The 27493-nt window shown below is 39.6% G+C and overlaps 1 protein-coding gene across 6 annotated transcripts in view; it reads left to right on the plus strand.

Annotated features, from left to right (window-relative positions):
• Positions 1–27493, plus strand: part of mrtfb (myocardin related transcription factor B) — a 187754-nt gene that overhangs the window by 135771 nt on the left and 24490 nt on the right. For 5 of the 6 annotated variants that reach the window (XM_012970561.3, XM_031892741.1, XM_031892740.1 and 2 more), the window contains 9 exons: positions 10135–10200; positions 12099–12154; positions 12412–12487; positions 13402–13563; positions 14748–14920; positions 19967–20083; positions 23785–24029; positions 24289–24433; positions 25361–26359. In XM_012970561.3, coding sequence (XP_012826015.1) covers positions 10135–10200; positions 12099–12154; positions 12412–12487; positions 13402–13563; positions 14748–14920; positions 19967–20083; positions 23785–24029; positions 24289–24433; positions 25361–26359 — 2039 coding nt within the window. The remainder of the gene's footprint in view (positions 1–10134; positions 10201–12098; positions 12155–12411; positions 12488–13401; positions 13564–14747; positions 14921–19966; positions 20084–23784; positions 24030–24288; positions 24434–25360; positions 26360–27493) is intronic. The other variant, XM_031892742.1, reaches the window with a different exon arrangement.

The raw sequence follows: 27493 nt of genomic DNA on the forward strand, positions 1-27493 counted from the left end.
GATCATTTTAACAGATTGCAGGCCTGTTTGAAAGTTTCATCTGCCTATTTGCCATGTTGTTGGGTGCAGGGACTGAAGTCAGTGATTTCTGTAAAGCACTGCTTAAATTTTGTAGTGCTCTATAATTATAATTAAGGAATAATACAAAATAACAGACCTTTTACAGGAGATATATACCTAACTTAACTAACACAACATATGCATGACTAAAACCCCCTCCAATCTTGTAGGCAATAATGAATAACATATGGGGGCGGTTTTACTTTGTGGTAAACATTCATAATATGGTGTTTCAAATAAGCGATGGGTGTGTCCTAATGGTCCCTGATAGAAACATGGTAGGAGGGCAATAGCCAATCACAGCCCTGCAGTCGTACAAGTAACACAAAGACGGACTTCAGTTCCCTATCAGTTCAGCCCAGTTGCTGATTGGTGGGGCTAGTAGGATTGGGGGGAAAATTTCAATAAATGAACCCAAAACACTACATTTCTTAGCACATTCCTTCTATATTTAGATGAGTATAATATGCTGGCCATTCTTGATTTTTACACAATATGTCTCCTTTAATGCAGGGTTGCTATACCTAAGGCTAGCCTGATGTTTTGCACTCTATATCCCAGCTGACTGAGGTTGCAGGATGTTAAAGTTAAGCTTTAAAAAAGAGAGCAATCTGGGGCACAGATTATTTAGAGACTCTGATCTCCTCTTCCTATAATTATAACAGAGTCTCTTTTGCCAGGAACCAAATCCAGAATAACAAGGAAACACAGTGAGTGCAGGGATGCTAGGTATCCAGTGTACTAACTGGACTTTTCCTTCCTACCTCCCACTTGGAGCATTCTTTATCCCTTCCTTTCATTTCAATAGGGAAAGGGCTGGGACAGCTCCTGTGCTAACCAGGATGTCAGTTCTTGGTGACTCACTTCAAGGAAGCAAATAGTGGCAGGGATACAGAAAACAGGATCAAGAAGGAAAAAAACATACTAAACAGTAAAATCAAAAGTCTATAGTAATTCAGTAACATCTTGATACTGTACTGTATTTCAAGGTGTTTGCCAAAATGTATGCTTGTAGATTAGATTTTTAGGCTAGAAATGATACACCTTGTGTCTTGAGCTTCTGTACCAGCCCAAATCTATCAGCTCTTTTGCAGTGATATTGTGCTTCTGAATATGCCCCCACTAGCTCTGCTACTTTTCTGCTGATTCAAAGCACATGCTCTGGGTAGCTTTCAGTTACCTGAACTTAGTAGCTGGCCACACAATACAGTATATATACTATATAACATTCACAATACAAGGCTGTTTAACTAATAATTCAGATTCCCAATATCACAAAAAATAGTTAATTGAGTCATGATTAATTCAGTCCTGTAGCATTAGCTTCTATGCCAAATGTCATTCTATAACTTCTAAAAGACTTGTAGCTGACTTTATTAATTAAGCCTTGCTAGGGTTTGCCACTAATGTATATTTGTTGCAACTTATTTTAAATAGAAAAACTGCTTTTTTACTGGGATTTTAACACTTGTCGCTAAATTAACAAGCTGCTGGATAAAGATATATAAAACCCTGTATAGCCTAAGGTTATTAAGCAGTTGTATAGCATAATTCAATTATTGCTTCATGAATTCTCCATCTGTAAGGAATGTAATAAACTGAGCTTGTATGAGATCTGGGAACCAATAAAAACATCTCTGCAAGAAAAATGAATACTAACCACACAAAAAACTTGGCCACTTGTACAGCTGATTTAAGGTGGTCATATATTAGAGAGGCCATCAAAGGAAAAAATCTTTCACTCTATACCTTGGGTTGGCAATATTGTGCTAATGCAATTGTTTGGCCCTAGGGCCAAATAATCGCATTGCAATGAAGAGGATTTGAGAAGTCGCAGTGAGGACAGCATCAATGAGCTGATGAGGTCCTCGATCCAACAGGAAAAACAAACCTGCCCAATCAAAATCTGCCCGTTTTTTCGCAAGGTATCAATCGGGGAGTCCTGTTGGAGGGCCTCATACTAGGGCAGATAAGCTGCCGAATTGGTCTGAAGGACCCAAATCGACAGCTTAAATCTGCCCTTGTATAGCCACCTTCACAATCACAGGCCTTTCATTGGAGAGGTCGTACACTAGCCAAAGTGTTCCTCGGTCAAGCAGATTTGTTTGGCTGACCTCATCAGTGTCATGATGACATCCAGCTCATTTTTCCAACCAAATTCATATGGCCATGGCCCATGTGCGGGCTAAACATAAAAAAAAATTCAGACTGTTATAGGTTGGATTGTGATCTGAAAACTCTGAACAATGTGTTTGATTATTGGTTTAACAGTCTGGAAAGGCTCCCAGTGATGGCCAACTGAGGAAAGACACGCCAAGAAGTTGATACATTGCAAACGGCCTCTCCCTATCTCTGAGTAGAGGAAGAGAGAGCAGTCTGAAGTATCTATCACTGTGTATGAGAGCCAATGTGCATGCACTCACCAAGCAGTATGTCAGCACCAGTGTGGTACCAAAACTAGCAAATGTGACCCTGGCCTAAGGGTTACTGTATAATTACGTTACAGAATTATGTCTCATTTTTATGTTAATGTTCCCTTTCTAGTTGTGACTGTTCCATGTCATGCTGCACAGTTACTTACATGTTCATAAAATAAAACCATAGATACTGTGAACTGTCTGTTTGGTTTTTTCTTTGCTTTCTTCATCTCTCCTCTTTGATACTTTGTTAGATCCTTTTTATGCTGCCGTGGTGTAAACAATACAAACCATGAGTCATGCAGACAGAAAGGCATTGAACTTGCTGTGGCCTTCTGATTCATTCTCTGCTATCTATATTGCTATAATTCTGAGCATGATGCATTGAAAGCACTGCTGTATGATGTACTTTATAAAGTTAACTGCCTTTCAAGGATATTCCTTACTCTGCCCAAGCAGAAGTGTACAGAAATTTACAAAATATTGTGTTCTCGGAATTGATGGAAGGATAACTTTATAGGGGATGTCTACCAAAAAGCTGTAAAATGATGTAACATAAGTTAGTTCTTAAGTTAAAGGTGACTTCTTGTGCATTGTTTCAGGAGTCAGAAGCAGTAGTGCAACCAAGCACAGCCATTCAATAGCAATTAGGTTTATAGCAGACAGGGAGATTTGTTGCCCATGGTTAAATCTACGCTACTATGCTGGAGGCACTCCAGAAAGCTGCCACAGCCCAGGGTACTTTTTAGGGAGCACCATTGAGAGGATTGCTTTCTGAAAAGTACCTGGGCCGTAGTATCATGTATGTGATTACAATCACTTTGGTACCCCCCGCCCCCCACAGTGATTTAGACTTTTTTTTCTGCTTTTAGGAGGAAGCCATGATTTGGGGTTTTGCTCAATATTATGTTATGTCCCATTAACTTTGTCTGCTCCAGAGCCATGTGTGGATTTCCTGGCAACTGGGGAAGGGTGTAATATAGCTGGGTATGTATTTCCTTTTTTGTCTTTTATTGACAGTGTTAGCTAGTGCCTAAAGCTTGCCCACAATCATTCTAGCATTTTGGCAGAAAACCAGAATTCAAGTACAGGTTGGCTCATTTTCACTATAGACTTCCAATAAATTTGTCCAGATGGGGTTCACATTATATTGGTAATACTAGTTGTTGTTTGCAAAAATAAATCTACCTCTTGCCCACTGTGTAGTTTTCTCAGGGAAATGCACAGGGAACAGAATGTCACTTCCTTTAAAAATCAGTGGGAAACATGGACGTGTCCACACTGTGCCCCTAGGGCATAATGGGAGGTAGTGGGCTGTAGTTAAAGGGAATTTCTGGAAGTATGAGGAACAAACTGTGTCCCATGTGCCATAGCTCTAAAAGGTCTGCTTAATACCTTGACACAAAATAGTACACATTTCCTTACATAACGCACTAAATTCACGGTTCAGTTTGGGATGCCATATCCTAGCACTTTTTGCAGGATTCAAAGAAGTCATATGACTTTAAAGCTCTGGATAACTGACTGAAAATTTTAGTTTACATCTGATACATTTTTGAATATACTAATTCAGGTTTAGTTAAATAGCCAAAACTTTTGTGGGGGATTTGGTGTTCAGTCAAATCCAAAAATGATGACATCGGTGCATCCCCAATTCCCTAATGCAACAAGTGCATCCTTCGGTCTGTCTTCTATTAAACAGCCATTTTGTTCTGTTACTATGGTGACGTGTCCTCTCCATTGTAGGCTCTTGCCTGTATATTTTCTTTCGTAGCTCTGTGGCACTGATTATTATTTCTTCCTCGCTACCCTAAGCTGTGGTACAAATAGATTTTGGGGGACCCGTGAAGCAAATAAACCAGTATTGTGTAAGCTGCAACCCACCAACAATTTGGTATTTCCTAACACATCTTGCCTTTCTGTGCCCGTGGTCCTTAGCCTAAAGCTGAGCAGAGGAGTTTCTGTGTTTTCCCTCTGCATCAAATGCATACATATATACATACACAAGGTCTGGACATGAGCTTAACGTAGAAAGCAAAAAGGACACCTTCTTCTGTCAGTCTGTGGCTGTATGATTTCCCCATTATTAATAATAGCCTGTTTTGTATTGATCAAAGAATGAGCTGAGAATTATAAGGAGGGAGACTGAGGTGCTGTTACACACCACACTCCTTATGCATGGATGCTCCCATGGATAATGGATCCTCGTTACAGCAGTATCACAGTAAGACAGAAAATGCTGCTTGATGCTTTCCCTCCCAAAGGAAATATGGATTTAGCAGATTCAGTAGGATACAACAATCAAACTCATATTAACTAACTCTTATTCACAACACAGCATTTTCTAAAGGCACTTTTTTCGGCTGTGTTTGTGAGCATGTGCCCAGCACAGCAACCCTTTCAGTCGTAGGGGCCCCTGTTATGCTTATTGCAGTGTTGCATTGTGTATGATGCACACCAGTAACAGTATTCTGTGTATATTCACATATACGGGGGTCCCAAGTTGCAAGGGTCGGTGTGACGCAGTAGCTTCAAGGCATCCTGTTTGTTTGCTTTGCTGTGTAGTGTGCATTTGTGCGATTCCTTTTTGATGTTGTAGGAACTATAGGGTTAACAGGCATGTAGATGGAAATCTTCTACAGTGCTATCACCCTTAGTTGCTAGGCAGAAGCATTCATTTATGTTTTTTTTTTTTACATTGCTTTAGTGGCCCATAGAGTCAATGGTTTAGAAAAGATCGTAATTGTAACGTGTATAGCCACTTTAAGTGACCACTTTCTGTCACACTTTAATATAGTGATTGTAAAGGGGTGGTTCCCCCTATTTGGCCTTCTATCTTATGACCCAGGTGGATGTGTCTGGGAAGGCTTGTATAAGAAAAGCCCAGTAAAAGAGATCTGCTATAGAGGGTCAACACTTCTAGAGATATTCGGGGAACATGAGCCCTGTGAATAATTTTAATCACATAGTAAGACATGGCTAGAAAGTAAGACATGGCTAGAGCTTTGTGCTCCACCTAAGGATTGATGGCTTTCCTTAGGTATTACTTGCCTAAAGTAAAGGGACCACAGTTCTGAAGGCATTCGGCAGTAGCATATTGCTCCCTGAACAGTTTTCACTGGAGGGGACCAGGACCACTAACTGGTAGCCTTAAAGAGGTGTTCTCACAGTTGCTCCCTCAAGGACACTAGAGGCCAGGCCAACAGTTACATGCCTAGCATCTCCACAGTGGTACCATATTTTCGCAGCTCTATCCATGATGTCAGACTGCACAACAGTACTGCCTCAGTTGATCTGTAAGTACAAATCCTGCTGTGATTTAACAATAAAGCCTTTTTGTTTTGTTTGCAAAAACCTCTTTCTGCTCCTTCTTAGTGAAGAAGTCCAGTTTGAACCATGTTGATACCATTACAGTGAAGTTATTTTTTTGATTTTTTTAAGGGGAACTCCACCCAAACACAATTAACCTTTTTAAAAATTAAACTTAATTTCAAGGGACTTTGCAATATACATCAGTTAAAAAATATGCAGCCATCAGCATTCATGAGAGCGTTAAAGCAGAGTTCTGCATGAATTTGCTTCTTAGGGATCATTTAGTCTTTAGTTTGGGCGCTTTAAATGATACGTTTTATAGAATACTGATCTTCAGTTATATGATTCATCAATATATGTAATGATGTTAAGACAAAAAGTATTTTACCTCCTAAAGATCCTTTCTGTTCAGAGGCTTGGCTGAAATGAAGGGAGTATCTTTTCATTCTCACAAAGGAAGTGGGCACTGACTGACAGGCTTAACTCTGTTGTATTAGGGAAAAACCCTATGATGCTCAGGGCAAGCCATGATAGAAATGCAAAAAAAATGCATGTCCATTGCATGAATACTTACACAGTACTCACATCATTGCGAGTGGGAAACATGCAAGAAAATATATTTTTTCCAGAACTTTGTAAATAGTAAAACCATTTACACTTGTGTAAGGCGCCATACACTTACCAGGCAATATCTGGCTGGGTGCTGAGAGTATATTTGTGGGTAACCCAGGCCAACTTCTTAAAGGGGACATATAGGATAAATGGGGAAAACCCTAATTTTGTAGGCAATTATGAAAAATATATGGTGCTGGTTTCACTTTGTGCTAAAAATTAACCCTATCTGTAAAAATGGTCCCTTTATTGGAGCTCCATATAGATCCTATCGCTTCTCTGTCCAAGTTTGAAAGGGAGAGTGGGCGTGTCCTAACGGTCCCTGCCAGAAGCACAGTAGGAGGGGGAGAGCCAATCACAGCCCTGTACTCACACAAGCAAAGACAGGCTTCAGTTCCCTATCAGGTCAGCCTAGCTGCTGATTGGTTCCTATCCTACAGTGCAGAGTACTGAGGGCCGCCGGCTCCCCTACACATCCAGAGAATTCAGCCAGCAGGAAGTGGAACAGATGGGCGGGACTAGTGGGGTTTTGGTGGAATTTCTCAATAAATCAGTCTGAAACACAACTTTTTTAAACACAATCCTTCTATATCTGGAGGAGTATAATTCACTGGTACATTCTTAATTTTTATAGGATATGTCTCCTTTAAGAGTTTTGAGTTTTTCCGTGGTACAAACATGGTTAAGCAAAGTCATCTTTTAATTATTTAACCTATTCCCAACAGCTGGCACTATCCCTTGTGTTCTTGAAACCAAGACTGTTACAAAAAACTTCCTAAATAAATTATTATTAATTTTTCTTTATTATCGTCTCCTTTCTTTCTTTCTACATTTTTTCTTGTTTAAACCAAGCACAACCAGGCAAAATAATGTCATCAAAATGCTAATACTTCCAAAATGATAAATTGTGTATTGTCTGTACTGCTACCAAATCTCATTTTAGCCCATTATTTTAAATAGAAATTTATAGTTCATTTACAGGACATTATTTAATCTCAGTGTGGGTTCTGGACTATATAACATCTTTTCTGTGGTACCTCACTTTGGAGTCCATCTTGCTAGTGTCACCTTAGCAACCAGTTCTGATGAAGGGGACACAGAAATAAAAGCAGTTACCAGGTTAGATGACCCTTGCAATCCAATGGTATTTCATTTTCTCTCATTTTGCAAAACAGGCAAATACAGATAATACTGTAATACAAATGCATAAAAGAAGAAGTTACAGAGCTGCTTAAATCATTTTAGCTGGAACATATTTAAAGTTCATATGAAGTAGCCCTTGTACTTTGTAACAAAATTAGTATGAACATTAAGATGCATTCCAGTCCAATCCAGTTACTTGTTTAAGAACATTAGCCTTTATATGTATGTATTTTTTGTAACGGAAATGATGAGGGCAGGACTGGGGCACTGCAGAAAGCTCCTTGCACTGATCCGCGTTTCCTAATAAAATTGTACTAGGTGCAGAACACAGGAGTGAGCAAGATCTGCACAGACACTTTCTGGGGTGGGTACTGTTTGGGAATGCAAAACTTGTTTTCTTTGGAATATGAGAACCCAGCTCAAACATGTCTGATTAGTGTTTTGCCATCTCGTATTTAAAAAGCTGCGAAGATTCTTAATCAGCTGACAAAACTGGAATACAAGCTGTGTTTTGTAACATTAAAGAATAACAAGGTTTCCACTTCAAAGTGTTAATGTTGAATTATTTTTCTTTCTGTTCTGTCTCTGGTTGCTGGGTAAGTGACCTTGTGCTATTGACTTCACTGGTATCCTTCTGCAACTGTGCACACACAGAGGAGTTTCTCCCCCAAAATACTGTGCTCACACAAAAGATTTTCACCCCAAAAATACTGCACATGTGGGCCAGAATCTTCTTGTATGCAGAGGGATGCCACTGAAATCAGTAGTAATGTGAAAATGGTGTTATTGAGCAGTGTTGGCATTTAAATGCTGGCAGAGAAAACACCACTCCTGCTATTACCCTAACTTCCCCCAAATATCTTTTAGATAGTAAGCTCAGTTGGTCCAGGACCAATCAAACGCTAAATGTATACACCCATTTATTGTACAGCGCTGTACTTGGCTACAAAACAGACAATGACAAAACAGACAATGCTGATCATTTACTGATAACTGTCTCTAAAGCTGGCCATACACACACCGATAATATCGTACGAAACCTCGTTTTGTACGATATTCGGTGCGTGTATGGCATGTCGGGGAGTCGACCGATATCGCAGGAAGCTGCTGAAATCGGTCGACTCGCCGATCGGCCAGGTTAGAAAATTTTGATCGGGCGCCATAGAAGGCGCCTGACCAAAATCTGCCGTCAGGGCTGAATCGGCAGAAGGAGGTAGAAATCCTATTGTTTCTACCTCCTTATCTGCTGTTTCAGCCCTGAACGGTGTGTGGCGGATCTGACGATGTTTCGCGTGACCGATGGTCGCACGAAACATCGTCAGATCGCCACGTGTGTGGCCACCATAAGGGTGTATTAGCAAAGGCAGTGTATTGTCTATGGCACGGTTTTTTCTGGCATTTAGTAGCCGTGACAAGTAGCTGCTACTAAGTAGCTCCATGTGTCTTTACCCTAATACACAGTGTCTCACAGAGTGTTTTTACAGGGAACAGAAACCTCACAGCTCACACATTCAGGTGTACAGATTTGTTAATCCATTGGTTCTTTTGGCAGGAATACAGAAATCCTTTCACTGGCTGTGGCTGTCAGATTTGCACCTATTGCTTAATTTCTTCTGCTCCTGCTCCTGGTAGAAGAAATTTCTTCTGCTCCTGGTTGTGTACAGATTGCTTGTGGTGTAAGTGCTACTGCCCTTGGTATATAGCATAAACCAGTGTGGTAGTGCTGCAGTAAAAACATTCATAAAAGATTCTGAAGTCATTTTGCTCATCTTGAATTTATTTGGGGATCTTTCACATTCCAATTGTTTAGTTATATTTCCCTTTCTCTGTAGGTCAGTTTTGTTTGTTTTTTTGCTTCCCCTTAAAGAAAAGTTTCAATTATTTATTCTATATATGTCACACTAAATATATAATCTGTGGATTTGTCTGCATGGATAACAATGCTTCTGAGTTTCTCAAATGATGTGATCACAAGTTATTGCTTGAAAAAAAACAAGTATATATTCTATTTTTAAAAAAAATGTTGCCCTTGGAGGAAAAGGTTTAAAAAAGGTATGACTGTCAAAATATATTAGGTATAGTGACACTTTCGCATTTAGCAGTGTGTTATTTTTTTGTGGTTTTTCAGTTATTTTAGCTTTTTTCAGCGGCTCTGCAGTTTGGAATATCTGGTTGTTAGGGTCTTATTTGCCGTAGCAACTAGGCAGTGATTTGAATGAGAGACTGGAATATGGGTAGAATAGAGACTGAATAGAAAGATAAGGAATAAATAGCAACAATACCAATACAATTGTAGCCTCAAAGAGCAATAGTTTCTGGCTGCCGGGGTCAGTGACCCCCATTTAAAAGCTGGAAAGATGTAGAAGAGGAAGGCAAATAATTCAAAAACTATAGCAAATAAATTATAAAGACTAATTGCTAAGTTGCTAGGAACAGGACATTCCATAATATACTAAAAGTTAACTTATATTAACTTTCCAAATATTAATCCCCATGTCTCCCTGCTAGCATGATCAGAGAACATAAGTGACTCAGTATTACAAATCTACATATAACAAATGGAATTAAAGGTTTTTTTTCTTTCTTTCAGTTCTTCAGCTGCGTCTTCAGCAAAGGCGGACAAGAGAACAACTTGTAGATCAAGGCATCATGCCACGTAAGTCATTTTTTACTCATACTGCTCAACCCTCCTGGTTATTCACATCAGGTCTTTTGAATGCGTATGATATAGATAGATTACAAGCACTCTTGGCACTGGCTTGGAAACAGTTAATTGAATACCTACTGTCATTTCGGGTAAGAACACCTTCACCTTTCAATTTTTAATTGAAATAGATTTCATTAAGTAGGGATAACAAAGCGGGACATTCCAATGGGATGTTGTTGCAGATGACTGAGAACTTAGTCCATATGAATTATATACAGCCCCTTTGTTCTAAAACGTCTAGACAGTTCACTGTACTTTCTATAACTAGACAACTCCTGAGAATAGCATTGGTGGAGAGCATTCTGATTATTCCATGTGGAAAATGTCACTTTCTTGTATTGCTGGCTTGACCAATTAGTTTTTTTTATCTTAAGGGGGTGTCGACATCACTAACCTGTTTATAAAGATTTAATATACATGAGATATATATATATATATATATATATATATATATATATATATATATATATATAAACAGAAGAAACAAAAGGAGCACTCCCTACAAACAATCAACTGCCCCTGGTGCTGGCCAGGAGTTAATGTAAATGAAGAACAGAGTGCCGCACACACTCTGTTCTTCATATAATCGTAAACTTGCAGGGTCCACGACAGACAGACACTTTCTTCACTTTACAGCAGTTTGGAAAACAGGTGAATTATGGGGAAATACAATGTAGGATGGGTAACTTACGGACAGCAACATTAGGGGCTGCTTTATCAACCGAACTGAGATCAGGGATTATTTATGGTTCTGCCACTGCTAAGAACAGGATAGGGGACAGGTTCAAATTAAAGATGATTTTGATGCTGAACCCTGCACTTGACACAGCTAGAAATTATCTGTTTAGCTATACTAATGGTAGGATGTGCAAGTATTGGAACTGCCATTGGAGTGAAGCTGTGATTAGGCATGAAGTTTAGGAGGTCCCCACGTATGATTCCTGCTATAAACATGGACTGGCCTTTCAAATTTTGGCACTCATTGTTACAAAGGGCACTAGCTAAATTAAAACTTAACTTTTATTAAAACTATGTACTACAAAAAGACGACACTGTAGCACAGTTAGTGTGTTGGGAGAGCTGGTATGTATCCAGTGGTAAACCAAACCGGATCACAATATTACGTTTAAGTATGACTTATTAGAAGTAATTTGCATAATTTAATTAGTTGACACTATGTTGTGAGCTGTCATAACGTTTCAGTACAAAATAAAGACATTTTGGCATGAAGGGGAAGTGGGGAAAAAGCTATAAATAACAAGAAAATAGGTCAAGAGGGAAGAAAGGAAAAAGACGCACAAAAATATGCAGTCATTTCAGTGACTTTCATGAGCTTAAAGGTTAGGCATACACTGGGCTGATGATAAAGCTGCTGATATAGGCCCTTTAGACTGATTCAGAAGTTTATCTGCCCATGTATGGGCATGAACTACGGGCCTACCCGACTGACATCTGGCCTGGAGCCTATAGCCGCCATTCTAATTTGATCATTTGGCACCAGGGCCAAACGACCAAATTAGCCCAATATTGCCCACCTGTAGGTGGTGTAACGGGAGAAGATCCGCTCACTTGGCGACCTCGCCAAACGAGTGAATCTTACCGTGTATGGTCACCTTAAGTCAATGAAAAGTGTTAATAAGTGAAGATATTTTTCTGATATAGGAGATTTGTTATATGGTATCTTTAGTATATAGAGAATGATATTAACCATCGGAAGTTGTACTATATTTGGAACATTATTTTAACATTCTAAGTTTAGAACAGACTGTTGTTTGCAGAAAAAAAATATTTTTTTTTGATGCAGACTGATTCCTGTCGAAATTAACCCCCTCTCTCCTTGCTTTCAGCATTAAAAAGTCCGGCTGCATTTCATGAGCAGATTAAAAGCTTGGAACGTGCCAGGGTAAGAGACAGACTTTAGTCCATTATCTGCAAAATATTATTCACAACTCACAAATATGTGTAGCTGCTTAGAAACCCTGCTAAGTAACAACCCATAAATAACTCCCAGACATCCTCTGTGGTCACTAAATAAGGTTTTTGTGGACAGTGTTCATGTGTTTTCAGGCTGTGCTAATGCAAAGATATGCAGCACCGCGCATTTTCTTTTTACTTATAAGCACATAAACAGCCTCATGGATCCCTTTGTGTCATATGCAGACTGAAAACTTTTTGAAACACAAGATTCGCAGTCGGCCTGACCGCTCGGAGCTCGTGAGGATGCACATTTTAGAAGGTGGGTTTAATTAAAAAGGAGAAACCTGCATCTGTCAGGATCTTTTGATGAACTGCCTGTACCATAATCCTGTGCCACCAAGGTTATGGGAGTTGTAGGCCATCAGAAATGAGACGTCATCTGTAGCAAAGAAATGTAACTGATATGAGTATGTAATGTTTTTGCTCATAAAATTATGGTGAATTGGAAGGCACTGGCTATGTATTTGACAGCTAAATTTCCCAATTAAGTGTTTTTGACTGGGCTAGATTAAGGTTACCAGATCAATTGACAAATCACGTACCGTTCTAATGAATGCATTTAAAAGGGCTGCACTAATTGCAAAGTGGTTGCTTTTGAATTTACATGTGGTAAGCTTAGGATAGATATCTGGGAGGCATTCAGATGTGGAGCTGCATTCAGATGGGTGATCAAAGGGGCATTGAAGTCTGGCAAAAATGGTGCAGATATTGTCTGTATACATTAGAGAAAGCCAAAGGGCTATAAGTATATTTTGTTAAATATTTTAAAGCGGTGCGTTTATGCATCCACAACACATTCCCGGGGGCAGAATATATTCTTCGACTTGCATTTTTATTGTTAATGTTTATTACTTCTCTTTCTACTCAGGCCCTCTTCTATTCATATTCTCATTTCTCACTGTCTGGTTGCTAGGTTAATGTGTACCCTGGCAGCCAGGCAGCTGCTGAAAACTGCAGAACTGCTCAACTTCATAATTTCAGCTTAATATATTTTCACATAAGTACAGTTGACTTACTACCCTTTATTCTCCACCTTATTGGATAAGAGATGGCAAACCCAAGTCTCTCTCGTAGTGATGCTACTGCAAATCCACTAAAATGGAAATGTAACTTAATTCTTTGCTTTTGAAAAATACATATTTATGTTCTGAGCCCAACCTGTCCTTTATGTAGAGACCCTGGCAGAGCCCTCTTTGCAGGCCACTCAGCTGAAGCTCAAAAGGGCCAGACTAGCTGATGATCTCAATGAGAAAATTGCTCAGAGACCTGGTCCGCTGGAACTGGTGGAAAAGAACATCTTACCAGTAGATCTGAGTGTTAAAGAGGCAATTACAGGCAAGTGCTGATCTGATCAGTTTACAGTCCTTATTGTGCACAGAAATGTTTACAAACTTTTGTGAAAGTGCTATGTACCAAATACTTTGCTTAAAGGGCCCAATACATACCAGGACATGAGCCATATCCAATTGATGGCTGCTGAAAGAATGGATTAGGGACTGTATATCTGCCTGCTTGATGCCTTTATGTACTTAAAGGAATACTGCCATGGGAAAACATGTTTTTATCTAAATGCATAGTTAATAGAGCTGCTCCAGCAGAATCCTGTGTTGAAATCCGTTTTTCAAAAACACAAACATATATTTTATATTTAATTTTGAAATTTCACATGGGGCTAGAGATATTCTTCATTTCCATTTAGGAGAAGGAGAAACAATAGGAGAGTAGGAGTAGGAGAAACAATAGGTTATCTGTAAGCAGTTGTAATGCACTGGCTCCTTCTGAAAGCTCAAACTCATGCACAATGCACTATAAAAAAAAAACATTTGTTGGTTCAAGAAGAAAACTTTAAATGGTAGAGTGAATTATTTGCTATGTAAGCACTGAAATTTCGAAATAAAAAATATACCATAAAAACCATGACAGTATCCCTTAACAAAGGGGGTTTAAATTTATAAAGGATGGAAGTAGGGAGCAGTATTTGTGCAGTTGCTGCAGGTTTGTAAAGTTCTCTGTTACAGGTTGTAATTGGTATTTGCTAACTAGGTGCAAAGTGCAATTTTTGGATGCAGACCGCTAAATTTTTTTACCCAAAAAAAGCAGCATTCCCCCCCCCCACCTAGAATTTTAGTGTAATTGCAGCTAAGCAGGAAGTTGTGTGCAACAATGGCAGCCAGTGCACAAAAACAAACAGAAATCTTGTGCATGTTGCGGCTAATGTTTTTAGAAAGGGGTTACATTGTTCTCTTGCACAGGCAATAAAAAGCCATAAGCATTTCTTTGTTAGCGCAAAATAGGGTCTGTCATTTAGAATACACACGATTTCTTGCTGAAATTGTGTTGTCTGTTTGATGCCTTTGCATTTATTTTTTTTAGCTCTGCACAGCCCCTTTCCTGATGTATTTACCAGAGTAGGAAGTAGAGAGTGTACAGTTGAAATATGACACAGTATTATTAATTAATAAAGGATACACTGTCTGCTGTGTTTCCATAAATTGCACTTCTTTTATCTTTGACTACAGTCAGCCAAACAAACTTCCCTGAAAACCTGGACACCCTCTCATTTGATGAGGATAGCAGTGATGCTTTGTCACCAGAACAGCCAGCCAGTCAAGAGTCTCAAGGGTCAGCTGCTTCTCCTGGAGAGATAAAAACAAGTGGCTCCTCTTCTCCTATCTCCAACACTACTATCCAGGTAAGCCTACATCACCTTATAGCCCTGGATCATATGGATGGCTTTCTCAATGTTCATTTGCCACTGAAATATATGAAGAAATAAAGGTATGTCCAGTCTCTGACCCTGTTGGTGGTTTGGAACCCTAACTATTATCACAACAACAACATCTCAGTTGTTCAGCCTAACATTATTTCAAGTAGTTGGCAAGTTGTTCAATATGCTATGTGTTCAGGTAACAGAATATATATATCGTAATAATGATGTTATACAAATGTATATAAAGCCCTTTTGTCATAAATATCTCTGAGAGCCCTATACCCTCCCATGCCTCATGATGGATATTCCTTACCTCCAGGACTATACTCTGATATATATGCAGGGCAGTGGTTTAGGCAATAGTTGCATGTGGCTCGCTCAGCCATACCCAGTATACAAACAGCCTAATTCATAAGCCCATAAATAAACAGAGGAAAGAGTGAATACATTATTAGATGCACCAACCAAGACCTCAATTTCACTAATGTAATATTACAAGCAGATATGCATTTTAAATCATTTCCCAATTCTTTCATTTTAACTCAGTTTGTTGAAGGACACAGTTAATTTTCAGGTCCCTGGCTTTTCTAGAAATGACTACATTTACCAGAGCAGTACCAGACCATCTTAGCTTAGCCCTCTGATATTGCAGAGAGGGGACAGAAGAACTCCAGATGCATTAATAAGTATACAATTCCAAATACCAATACTTATAAGGTTACACAAAGAGTTCCAGCAAGAAGCATTGACTGAAAGAGGAAGCTTACCATTCATAACTTTATAAACAGTTGTACCTGGTTTTCCCTTGGAAATACTGAGCTTCTTTTTGTGTTTAAACAACCAAGACATCATTTATGCCACTTTCCAGCCCATTCCTAATGCCTGTTTTTCTTCAGGCCCTAGTATTTTGCCATCCTCTTTCCCCCCAGTCTATCCATAGGAGGTCATATTTTATGGAATATACTGTGCTGGCTGCCTTAAAAGAGCCCCATGAAGAGCACGTGATATTAAACAGAAGTACATTTATCTTTAACACAGACTTATTAGTGTAACAGAATTTCCTTGTGCATCACATTGTCGGTCTGCATAACATGATTTTTCCTTGCCCTTTCCTGTACTGATTGCTTGTGTTTTAGTACCATCCTCTGCACAGTAGGATAGCTGCATCTATTTACAGTGCTTTCCTTGCCAATTCTTTTGCCCCACCGCTAAAGGCATGGGATATCTATAATTGACTGCTGGATTGGCTTGTCCTTAAACCAGTACTGGATAATAACTTACATACCAGGGGAAGGCAGGCATCATGTCATTAGGTTTAAAAAGTGCAAAAATTGGCAGATGACAATTTGGCTCAGACTGTAGCCATTTCTTTATAGAGAAAACTAGAGTGTTATTACCTGACCAGAACTGCAGCCTGCAGTACTGCCCATAGCATGAACTATTCCAATATGAAGTTGCCTTGGCATTGCGTTACATATTTTGGGTTTGCAAACACGCCTAAAACTTACATCTCACATTGCTGCCATATGTATATATAATATAGAATGCAAGGTAGACAGGTGCACACCGGGATCATTTACGGGATCCATAAAAATTAGGTTTGGATGTGTGTGTGTATATATCTGGAGGTTTTTGAATTCAGAGATTTCTGTAAGTATTGCAGCATTTTTTGATCCACCCGCATTGTGACTGAGTTCTCTTGTGAAATTAAAACTTGAATAAAGGGCATTACCCTAATGGCACTTAGCGTTCCTAAGAGGCCTCATTGCTACTGGAATTTGACATGACACAGGCTTGTGTGTATTTGATCTGTCAGATGTTTGTGTGGCTTTGTACAACATACCTTGCTTCTCTCATTGGGGAATTTGTTCCTTAGCAAGAGCCTGCAGTATGGATTTCTGTTAGCCAAGATGTGAATGAAAAGGTTTGTCAGGTTTCTCTATAAATATGTTTAGGTATGCTGACGGACCATAATACATTTAATATGAGGGGATGGCAAGCAGACAGCTCTAAGCAGCTTTGTCTGCACTCAAATTAGCCTGCAAAAAAATCTGCCAGGTTTTCCACCCTGAGATTATTTCTCCCATTTTTTAAAAACGGCAGCAGAAGAATTTAGTTGACCGCAGCACACGCGCCTGGCATGCCTTCTCTTGGTGCTGTGAAGTTCTGGCAAAGATTACTTTTCCGCAAGAGACATATGTGGCGTGGAGCCATTTCACCAGGAGAATGTTGTGCCCCTGGTGCTTCCAAAGGATTCCTTTCAGTGCTTGAGACATCATGCTGACAGCTTGATACCAGATGCTGATGTACTCCTGCGGGTATTGGTGCGGGAATGTACACATAGTGAGATGCTAATTAAAAGCAGCCTGTGTCTTTAAATGATTGTTAGAAACGACTGTGAGCGCAGACCCCTTTGTTTTTATATAAGCTGTTAGACGTCATTTTCAGTGAGAAGTGAATTACCAATTTGTGTCAGTTCAGTGACTGCTTCGCCCCCTCATGGTTTGAAATGCTGCCTTCCTCTTTATAACCAATGCTTACATATAGGGAAACATTGTTTGTGCCAATGTCAGATCAGCATGCAGAACAGCACTCTAGCCTATCAGTACCTGTGCAGGTATCCGACGCACAAGGATTAGTAACTGGGAGCAGTTGATTCTGGGAAAAATACAAACCATTCTCACTGAAATATACATTTCTTTTATTTAAAGAGGCACGGCATCACATGTAAATATTAGTTGCTTTATGGAAATAAAAAGTGTATGAGAGAGATAGGTATGAATTACATTCCATTTAATATTATTCTGTGCCATAAACTTGAATAGCTGTGGGAGCTGCCCTTTTGCTTCCTTTGGCTGAATTAACCCTGTAAATGTAATATTAACAAACAATGCAATACTTGGTATAAACTGTAATACGGCATCACCTGCTCACATGCAGTATATAAAATATGTCTGTAGAGCACTCATTAACCTATACATCATTCATCATTTGTATCATTTTATCAGTGTTTGGGCGCAGATTCTATTATAGGCACAAATGTAAATATTACACAAATGAAGCAGACCTTAATGAGGCGGAATTTGACCCACAACTGAACACTGGCCAGATAGAGCATACATTAGTGAAGCAGTGTCTGGTACAAGCAAGTGGTATGCTGCTTGGACATTAGGCCATTGGTTACATCACATTGGACATTGGCTGCTTGGACATTAGGCCATTGGTTACATCACAAGTGGGCTTTACACTGACTAATCTTAAGAGGACCTTTTTAATGAGCTGATGTACTCCTTGCCAGATGAAATGGCCCCTCACAGAGTTAGTGGCTAATATTTGCCCAGGTATAGCTAGCTTAATAATTGTCGGTTCTTGATGGTGTTATGGTCTTAAGCTAGACATACACAGGTGACATTGGCTGTTGACCAAATCAGAAAATGTTCCATGTATGACAAGCCAAACACCACAAGAAGCAGAGAGACTAAATAGGATTTGTCACAGTGTATAGGCATCTCCGATATTGATATCAGCCTAGAAACACATCAGGAAGTATCACCAGCTTTAGCACTGCAAGGAGGCATTACCCTAGCAACACCAGGCAGCCCCTTAGGTGATGCTGAGCTCCAACCCACTATGCTGTGCACTTTTAGGTACAATACCGCAGCACTGGTGCCACACCAGTTTTTGCCTAATTTCCAGCTCTTTGAACTTATGCACAAGTAGCTTTGTGTTATGTCCAACATTTGGTCAAGGCCCTCCTTAGCTGATTACAAGATTTTAGGTGTATTGAAACATTGTTTTATCAAAATTCAAACATAGTTCAATACTATCTAGGGCAGCAAATAAGTGTTCACCCCAAATCTCTTTTTAAAGGGGTAGTTCACCTGAGTTAACTGTTAGTATGTTATAAAATGGACAATTCTGAGCAATTAGTCTTCATTATTTCTTTGTTATAGTTAATTATTTGCCATCTTCTTGTAACTTCTTGCAGCTTTCAAATGGGGGTCACTGACCCCAGCAGCCAGAACACTATTGTTGCTGAGGCTACAGTTTGTTATTGTTACTTTTCATTACTTATTTTTGTATTCAGGTCCTCTCCTATTCCTATACCAGTCTCTCATTTAAACCACTCCCTGGTTGCTAAGGTAATTTGGACTGTAGCAACCAGATAGCTGCTAAAACTCCAAACTGGAGAGCTGCTGAACAAAAATTTATATAATTAAAAAAAGGACAAATAATAAAAAATGAAGACCAATTGCAAAATATGGCAGAATATAACTTTCTATATCACACTAAAAGTTAAATTAAAGGTGAACAACCCCTTTAACAGATGTTTGTGCAGGTCTTGCAGGAGTATCTAGAAGAGTGAATTGGCATTGCCCCCATCTCTTACCTTAACTGGCCCTGAGGGTGGGATCCAACCCAACTGCTCCTCTTTCCCAAGGCCAACCCCAGTTTGGGAACAAGTGCTCCTCACTGTTTACATCATATTGATCTCTACAGGGGGACTAAAGTGACACACAGAGAAGTTTTTCAAGGCATGGGAAATGCTAAAATGTAACCTTCCTTATGTTTAAGCATGCATGTTACTTTAAATGAGCAGTACTGACACCAGAGCCTTCCCAGATTCCAAACATCTGGGCTTTCTAGTTTATGAGGGGGTAAGAAGCTCATCAAACTTAAACTCTGCCAGATCTTATTTCTCTGGAGGGAGAGGATGGTAAATACTGTATGAACTCCCCTGCAGCTATTTCCACATTGGCTATACTGAGTAAATAAATTACTTTGACTCCTGAAGGGCAATTCCTTTCTGGCATATGACCATTAATAGTGTTTATATGGCACCATCCTTGTTACCTAAGGAATAATTCATTCTCCTTTCTGCTGTCAATAAGAAAAAATTATTGTGCCATCTTAGTTCCTTTCAATTAGTTGGTGATGCTATTATTATTCTTACATGACCTTAGCTGATGTGCAGATGAAATACAGCCTTCCTCTTTAAATATATGTAATGCAATCTCTTCCTATCAGTGCCAAACTGTAAGTTCACCTCTTCCGGATTTCTTTAAACCTTCGCCTACTGCTGACCTCACTACCCGATCCCCTCTATCCAGCAGTGTCTGCAAGCCTGGGCCAGCTCTCATTAAGGTAAATATTATGTTTATGGCAAGTTCTATACATATTTACATATGAAATTTTGTTGTTAAAAAGCTCTTTATATACTGTTCATTAGATCAGTGTTTTTCAACCTTTTTTGGGCAAAGGCACACTTGTTTCATGAAAAAAATCACGAGGCACACCACCATTAGAAAATGTTAAAAAATTTAACTCTGTGCCCAGCAGCAGTGCCCCCCTAGTACACTGGTGCCCAGCAGCAGTGCCCCCTAGTACATTGGTGCCAAGAGCAGTGCCCCCCTAGTACACTGGTGTCCAGCAGCAGTGCCCCCCTAGTACATTGGTGCCAAGAGCAGTGCCCCCCTAGTACATTGGTGCCAAGAGCAGTGCCCCCCTAGTACATTGGTGCCCAGCAGCAGTGCCCCCCAGTACATTGGTGCCAAGAGCCAGCCCCCCTAGTACATTGGTGCCCAGCAGCAGTGCCCCCATAAGTCAGTGTGCCCCGTGGCCCCCCCTAATACATTGGTGCCCAGCAGCATTTTACTTCTGCTCTTCGGCGGCTTCAGCAGCATCTTCCCCTCACGCGCGCCGCCTCTGCACTTCTGCCTACACGCTACCGCACACAGGCCCTTTTATAACGTTGCGCCCCGTGCATACTGACGTCACCCGTACACACGGGGCGCAACCAATGACAGGGCCCGGATTTTATTATTTTACTTTGAAAGTAAAAATTGCGGCCCTGCCTACGGCACACCAGGGAACAACGGTTGAAAAACGCTGCATTAGATATTAGCATGTGTGTTACATAGGCCAAGTCTGCCGCCAAGTACAGGTATAGGACCCATTATCCAGAATGCTCGGGACCAAGGGTATTCCGGATAAGGGGTCTTTCCGTAATTTGGATCTCAATACCTTAAGTCTACTAAAAAATCAATAAAACATTAATTAAACCCAATAGGATTGTTTTGCATCCAATAAGGATTAATTATATCTTAGTTGGAATCAATTACAAGGTTCTGTTTTATTTTTACATAGAAAAAGGAAATCAGTTTTAAAATTCTGAATTATTTGATTAAAATGGAGTCTATGGGAGACGGGGATTCCGTAATTCGGAGCTTTCTGGATAACGGGTTTCCGGATAAGGGGTCCGATACCTGTACTACATTTATTGCATCCTATACACAGAACCAATATAAGGATTTGGCCAAATGATGTTGTTTACCATTCACCTTAGTTAACACTTGCCCTCTGTTTGGCATTCATGTGGAATTGGCAAATATTATTCCAACTCTTTCAGAACATCCCAGTGAGTGTTTTGTGATGTTTTTTCCCTTTTCAAACATTTCCAAAGATGTTTAGGAGTTGGATGTCTGGTGGCTGTAAAGTTTAGCTCTTCTTGAACTTGGGCCTATGAGCAGACTTATAGAAAATGATTTCTTCTGCACTTTTGGACCGTGTTCTCTTTATAAGGCTTGTTATTAAAGGGGTTCTAACACAGTAGAAGACATATGGCAGGTTTAAAGAAAGTCTGTGGCCACACAGTGTGTGTCGCTAAACTGCAAGCTCGGTCAGTAACATCTTTGTAGAAGACACTTTTTAAAAAAAAAAAAAAAATATAACAGTTTCTTTGCATGAGCTTTATAATTTTGCAGTAAAAGTACCTGAGGCTTTGAGATCCCCTAAGATCTTTCTGTGAGGAGGCTGCCATATTTGTGCAGCAGGAGTCCGTTAGCATTAGAAGCTATAACTTGAAGGTGATAATTTGGGGTATTATTGGGTTTTTGCTGCATATAAAAAATGTAGCCGTTTAGTCACTGTTTCTGAATCTGTAAGTCTGTAAACACTGCATCTGCACAGCAGAATGAATGGGGCAGCATTGTGCAGAGAAGATAAGCAGCAAGTGTTTGGCATTTTGTAAAGAAGAATACCCTGCCAGGATTTAAATGAATTTAGTACATCCCACGCTGCTGCTTTACAGTAGTCACTATGATGGCAATTATGCGGTTTATCCACACAATGCTCAAATGCATTTCAAGAGAAACTCTTAGTAGAAATCTTATTCACCTTAAACACAGCCTTGAGTATGATATGTGTTTCTGGGATGTACTTCTGTGAAAAAGATCACTGTCCCTATCACCCAAGTAATTTCAGAGTACCCGTTGCACCTCTTAATGTGAATGAGGTGCATGGGAGCCCTGTATGTATACCTGATAAATAACCAGGCGTAAAGTACACATGGTTCTATAAAAACTACACTTGTGTGTGCAATAAGCTTGTGTCCATGATAACTGAGGGCCATACTGCAGTGATCACTACATATTGATGAATATATTCTCAGTGAACCTCTGATATTGCAAAATAAACAAAACAGTGATTTGAATCCCCACACATAATAGCAGACAGCCTCTTTAGCACACAGTAAGTGCAGTGGCATTCACCATGAGTACAGGGACAGATGTAATGTAATTGCACCACATCAGAACAGGAATAATTAGCTCCTTTTCTGCAAATATTAAAATAGATCTGTGAAATGAAGCTGCTAGAAAACTGCAAACATCACTTTTCTTATTCCTGTTTTTTTAAGTATGTATGGGATGGCAGATACAATACCTTGTTAAAGGAAAAATGCACGTTATCAGAATTAGAATCCAGACAGAAGATTATCAGAGTTGTTTTTATTGTTTTTTGTAAATTTGCACTGAAGCTGGAGTTACATGCTAGAGCAGTAGTAGTCTTATTACTTTAGGCCCTGAAGCTAAAGTAATTATTATTATCCTTTGTTACACAGTGCCGTACCCAAAGTAAAGCTGAAATCAGAATTGGGCAGAACTCCAGTGCTTTGAGTTACAGCACTGGTTTTTCAGCTTCTCCTCTTTCTGCTAGTTAAAATACTCAAATAACTTAATTTTATGTGGGTAAAAAGGAGAGTTTAAAAAAAAAATAAGCACTTGAATAGCAATGTGGAGCAAAACTTAATCAAGAATTTCTGGAGCAGCCTTGAGCTGAGTGTTTCTCATGTCTCTGGAACCAGAAGGGTGCTTGTGCTAGACTGGTGGTGCCAATGTGGAGCTGGAATTGGCAGATCCATAGTTCTGTCAGTTCTATTAAATATATATCTCCAGAACCCAGGAGGCTGTACTTTTACATTTGTCATGAATGGGTTGGTTAGTAAGCACATTGCAAACACCCTTCTCAATCACAGCTTTTTTCTAAGATCTTGTTTTGTGCATTCTTAGGTTAATGCCAGGCAAGTACATTTGTGCATTTGTGTATATGGCCAACCGATTCCTGTAAAACACATAGTAACAGGGGCCCTTGCTGGTGAATACAGTATGCTATCATTTCCTATGCTAGTCATCTCTGTTGCCAGTAAGTCAGACAACTGTTCTAATCCCACCAACAGGCTACTGGTTCTCAAACAGATACTGACGGGTGGAAAATTGTATCATTATACACAAAAGCTATTGTGGCACTCTCTGAGCATCCTCTAGCCAGCTTCTGTGCCCTTTACATATAAAAACAGCAAGTACAGTAGCCACCCCTAACAATAGTGGCAACAAAAGTCCTTGCCACCCTTGTGGCAAATGCTGGGAGTGAAATGGATGCTGCATAGTGACTTTTAGCTAAATAGGACATTTTAGTTCTCTGTTAAGTGCAACTTTATAATAAATATTTGTGTGAATCATCATTTCTTACATTGTATATCCCTTGATGACATTTTCTCTGCCAAATAGCAAACCCAGTCCAAGCATGCTGAGAAACCCCGCAGTAAGAAGTCAAAGGATCCTAAGCCACGGGTAAAGAAGTTGAAATACCACCAGTATATACCACCAGACCAGAAAGGGGAGAAGGTTGAAGCTGAAATGGACTCCAACTATGCCCGTCTCCTGCAACAACAGCAGCTGTTCCTTCAACTGCAAATACTGAGCCAACAGCAACAACACTACAACTTCCAGAAAATCCTACCTGCACCACTAAAGTATGTAGCGCCATCTAGTGGAAGAACATGGTTATTCTGGTTGGTGAAAGCTTTAGGGAAAATAATACATTAAAATATTACTGTGATCACATTTGGCATGTTTAACTATACATTAATTAAACTAGATTTGTCTATTTAGATGTTTGTAGTCAGTATGCCCAGGGCGATTATGTTTTAGAGTGCTTTTAAGCACATTTGTGACTGAATGTACATGGGTCGAAGTTAATTACAAAAAGACTTACCTTCTTCTTTTGCACAGGTCACTGAAAAAACAAAACAGCATAAACACAACCACCAGCAATGTGAATGCCAGTATACCTTCCGTTCAGTGCAGCGTTAGCAGACAGAATAGTGTTCCTTCTAAAAAAACAGGACCGCTGCCTTCCAACCTGGACGACATGAAGGTAAGAGGGCTGTAATTATCTGCTGTCTTTAGTAAGCTCCCCAAAGATAGCTTTGGGCCCAGCAACCAGTTGTTTTAAGCAGGTAAAGTGTGGGATGCTCAGAAATGTGCCACATATTTACCTGGACTGTATTAATAATACTGTATCAGTGGAGATAATGGCAAAAAATGTGGGACTGGAGGTATAGTAGGGTAAATACCATTATGTTAATAATAATCCGTATTCTTAAGCTGCTGCTAAGCTCTGTAAGAGGGCCTAGCTCTGTAAGATGGACAGTCCTACTTTATTTAAATACAATTTTCAAAAATTCTGTTTTTTCCTTGGCCTTTCCACAAGCAAAGAAAACTATGCCCTTGCCCCATACCCCAAACAGACTTATTGAAGGTCTACATTCAGGGTTGTGCAGTTTATTTTGGGGTCTGCTTTTGGCATTCATTTGCTTTTCAAATCAATGAGTTCTACTTTTAAATAGAGGATGTTGTATATTAGTCTTTGATGTTCCTAACTGCACTGAGAATTTTAAAATATGTATGTTGATATATGTGTGAGAGCTGTTGTAAGACTGCAAGTCAAATTCTGATTTGCTGACCAAAACAAAGCTGTTTTGTCTTGAAGTACAGCCAAAAGAAACTGTCCATGAGTTGCTCCAGCCTGCTGTACTCATCACTGTGTCACAAAACTTTGAGAGTATTTGCACTGGGCATCAGTGGTTAGTATGTACCGATAACCAAAACCCGTATTGACCCTCAACTATAAGACAAAAGTAGCTTTCTCAAGAACAAATCACTTCAGACAGGCCATAATTTGATTTACTGTGATATATTCTATAAAGAGGACATCGCCCTGAATATACTGCATAGTTATAACCCTGTAATCTCAAGGCTTTCTTCTACATTTCAACTACATCTCTGTGTTTTTGCTCTGTAGGTTGCTGAACTGAAAATGGAATTGAAGTTAAGAGGGTTGCCTGTGTCTGGCACAAAAATGGATCTCATTGAAAGATTAAAGCCATTCCAGGACTTTAGCAGTAATGGTGTTGCCCCAAACAGTGGCAACATAGTGACTATCGCTACCACTGCCTGCAGTACTACAGAAGATGCTACAGTAGTTTTTTCCACATCTGCATTAATGAACTCCTGCAGCCCAACACCTAGTGTTTCTTCAGATGCTTCTATTCTTTCAGTTGGCAACAACCAAACAGCATTAGATGGCATTAATTCTCCCTTGCCCATGTCCCCTGCACCTTCAGAACAGTCCAATTTCAGCTCAGAAGACACTAACATAACAGACACTTTTGCTGAAATCATGACAATGATGTCACCATCCCAGTTCATGAATACATCGCCTTTAAAAGTTATTCTAAATGAGGACAGCATGGGAGCAACCAATGGAAACACCACAAACATGGAATTGGATGCGGTAGAGAAAGACAGAAAACTCCAGGAAAAAGAGAAACAAATTGAGGACCTTAAGCGTAAGCTGGAACAAGAGCAAAAGTTGGTGGAAGTCCTAAAAAAGCAGTTGGAATTGGAGAAACGTGGGCAACAACAGCAGCCATGTCCTAATGTCCTGCTAAAAGTGGAACCAAAGCATTTCAACCTTCAGATAAAAGAGGAGACTGCAGCACCTGACTGTCAAAACGCTAAGCAATCTCTTGTATCCAGTGGGCAAATAATAGGGCAACCAACTGCTGCTACCATTTCCCAAAATATTATTGCCAACAATGCGTTAGTTATTAAGCACGAAGTACCTTTAGCCAAATCTGATCATCAGAATGTTATCCAACAGTTTTACGTGACTTCTCAGAGGCCTCCTCAGACTGCAGTGGTGGCACAGCCTCAGGCGTTGCTAGCCACACAAACGGCTCAACTTCTACTTCCAGTTTCCATCAAAGCCCCCAACGGAGTACAGTTGTCCATGGTTCAGGTGTGTAACTGAAATAAGGTAAAAGCCTGTTCACGTGTCAGAAAAACCCTGTTTCTTTATCAATATGATAATACGTGTATATGCTTTTTCTTGATGATTATAATAGCACTTGAATGGGATCTCTTATCTAAAAACCTATTATCCTGTGCTTCACTGAAAACAGTTTGGCTATTAGAGACCACTGTTCAACTGGAGTGTTACGACCATATTTCCTGGGCACATATGACTGGTTGGGGGTCAGTTCAGACACATCACCCTCTGATCCACATTGTCCTCTGATCTCAGGCAGCCTGTCCAGTTTAATAGTTTTGTTTAGCAGATTCATCATTCTAGGTGCTCTTCTTTATTTTCTGTAGTTCCTATAGTTACCAAAAAGAATTAAATGTTGTCACGTACATGTATAAGCAATCATTAGGTATCTCCTCCGAGCCTGTGGGCCATCCAGTCTCGTGCAGAAAGAGTTAACAGGTCAAGTTCAAAAAGATTTATTATGCAAAAACCAGTGGTCCAATATTTTGTTCACAAACCAGTGACCTTTTTAAGGAACAGAAAAACCATTTTTGCAACCAAAATGTTGGACCAGTTATTTTTGCACAATAGATCTTTTTGAACTTGACCTGTTTAGTACATTGCTGGTTACTACTATTCTAAGCTTATTCACTTGCTACCCAGGTATTTGATTTATGTAAGTCACCATGACCATTTAAAGGCACAAGGTCAAAGGCTTTTATTCACGTCATGGAACTCCAAAGTGACTTTAAATATCCTCATATTTTACAAATGGGTGTGCATTATTTATTATAATACACAAGTTTCAGTGAGTCGTGACAAAAGTGACATCACTAAGAACCAATTATAGCTGATGGCATTGCTAAGCACAGTTTATAAGAATATAATTTACAGTAGATTTATGACTCTTGTGAATTATATACCTAGTGACATAACTGGTATGTACAAATAGTGCCAAATTTTCTGCAAGTTGTTCCCTCAAGGAAGATGAGAAAAATCTCCATGCCACTACATAGTGTAAGACAGGACTAAAACACACACGTTAGTAGGGCAACGATTTCTGTCACATTCTAAAAAGTGTCCATATGAATATGGGGAGGTGAAGTGATAAACTAAACAATAAAA

The sequence above is a fragment of the Xenopus tropicalis genome, chromosome 9 (genome assembly GCF_000004195.4).
Source record: "Xenopus tropicalis strain Nigerian chromosome 9, UCB_Xtro_10.0, whole genome shotgun sequence".
NCBI lineage: Eukaryota > Metazoa > Chordata > Amphibia > Anura > Pipidae > Xenopus > Xenopus tropicalis.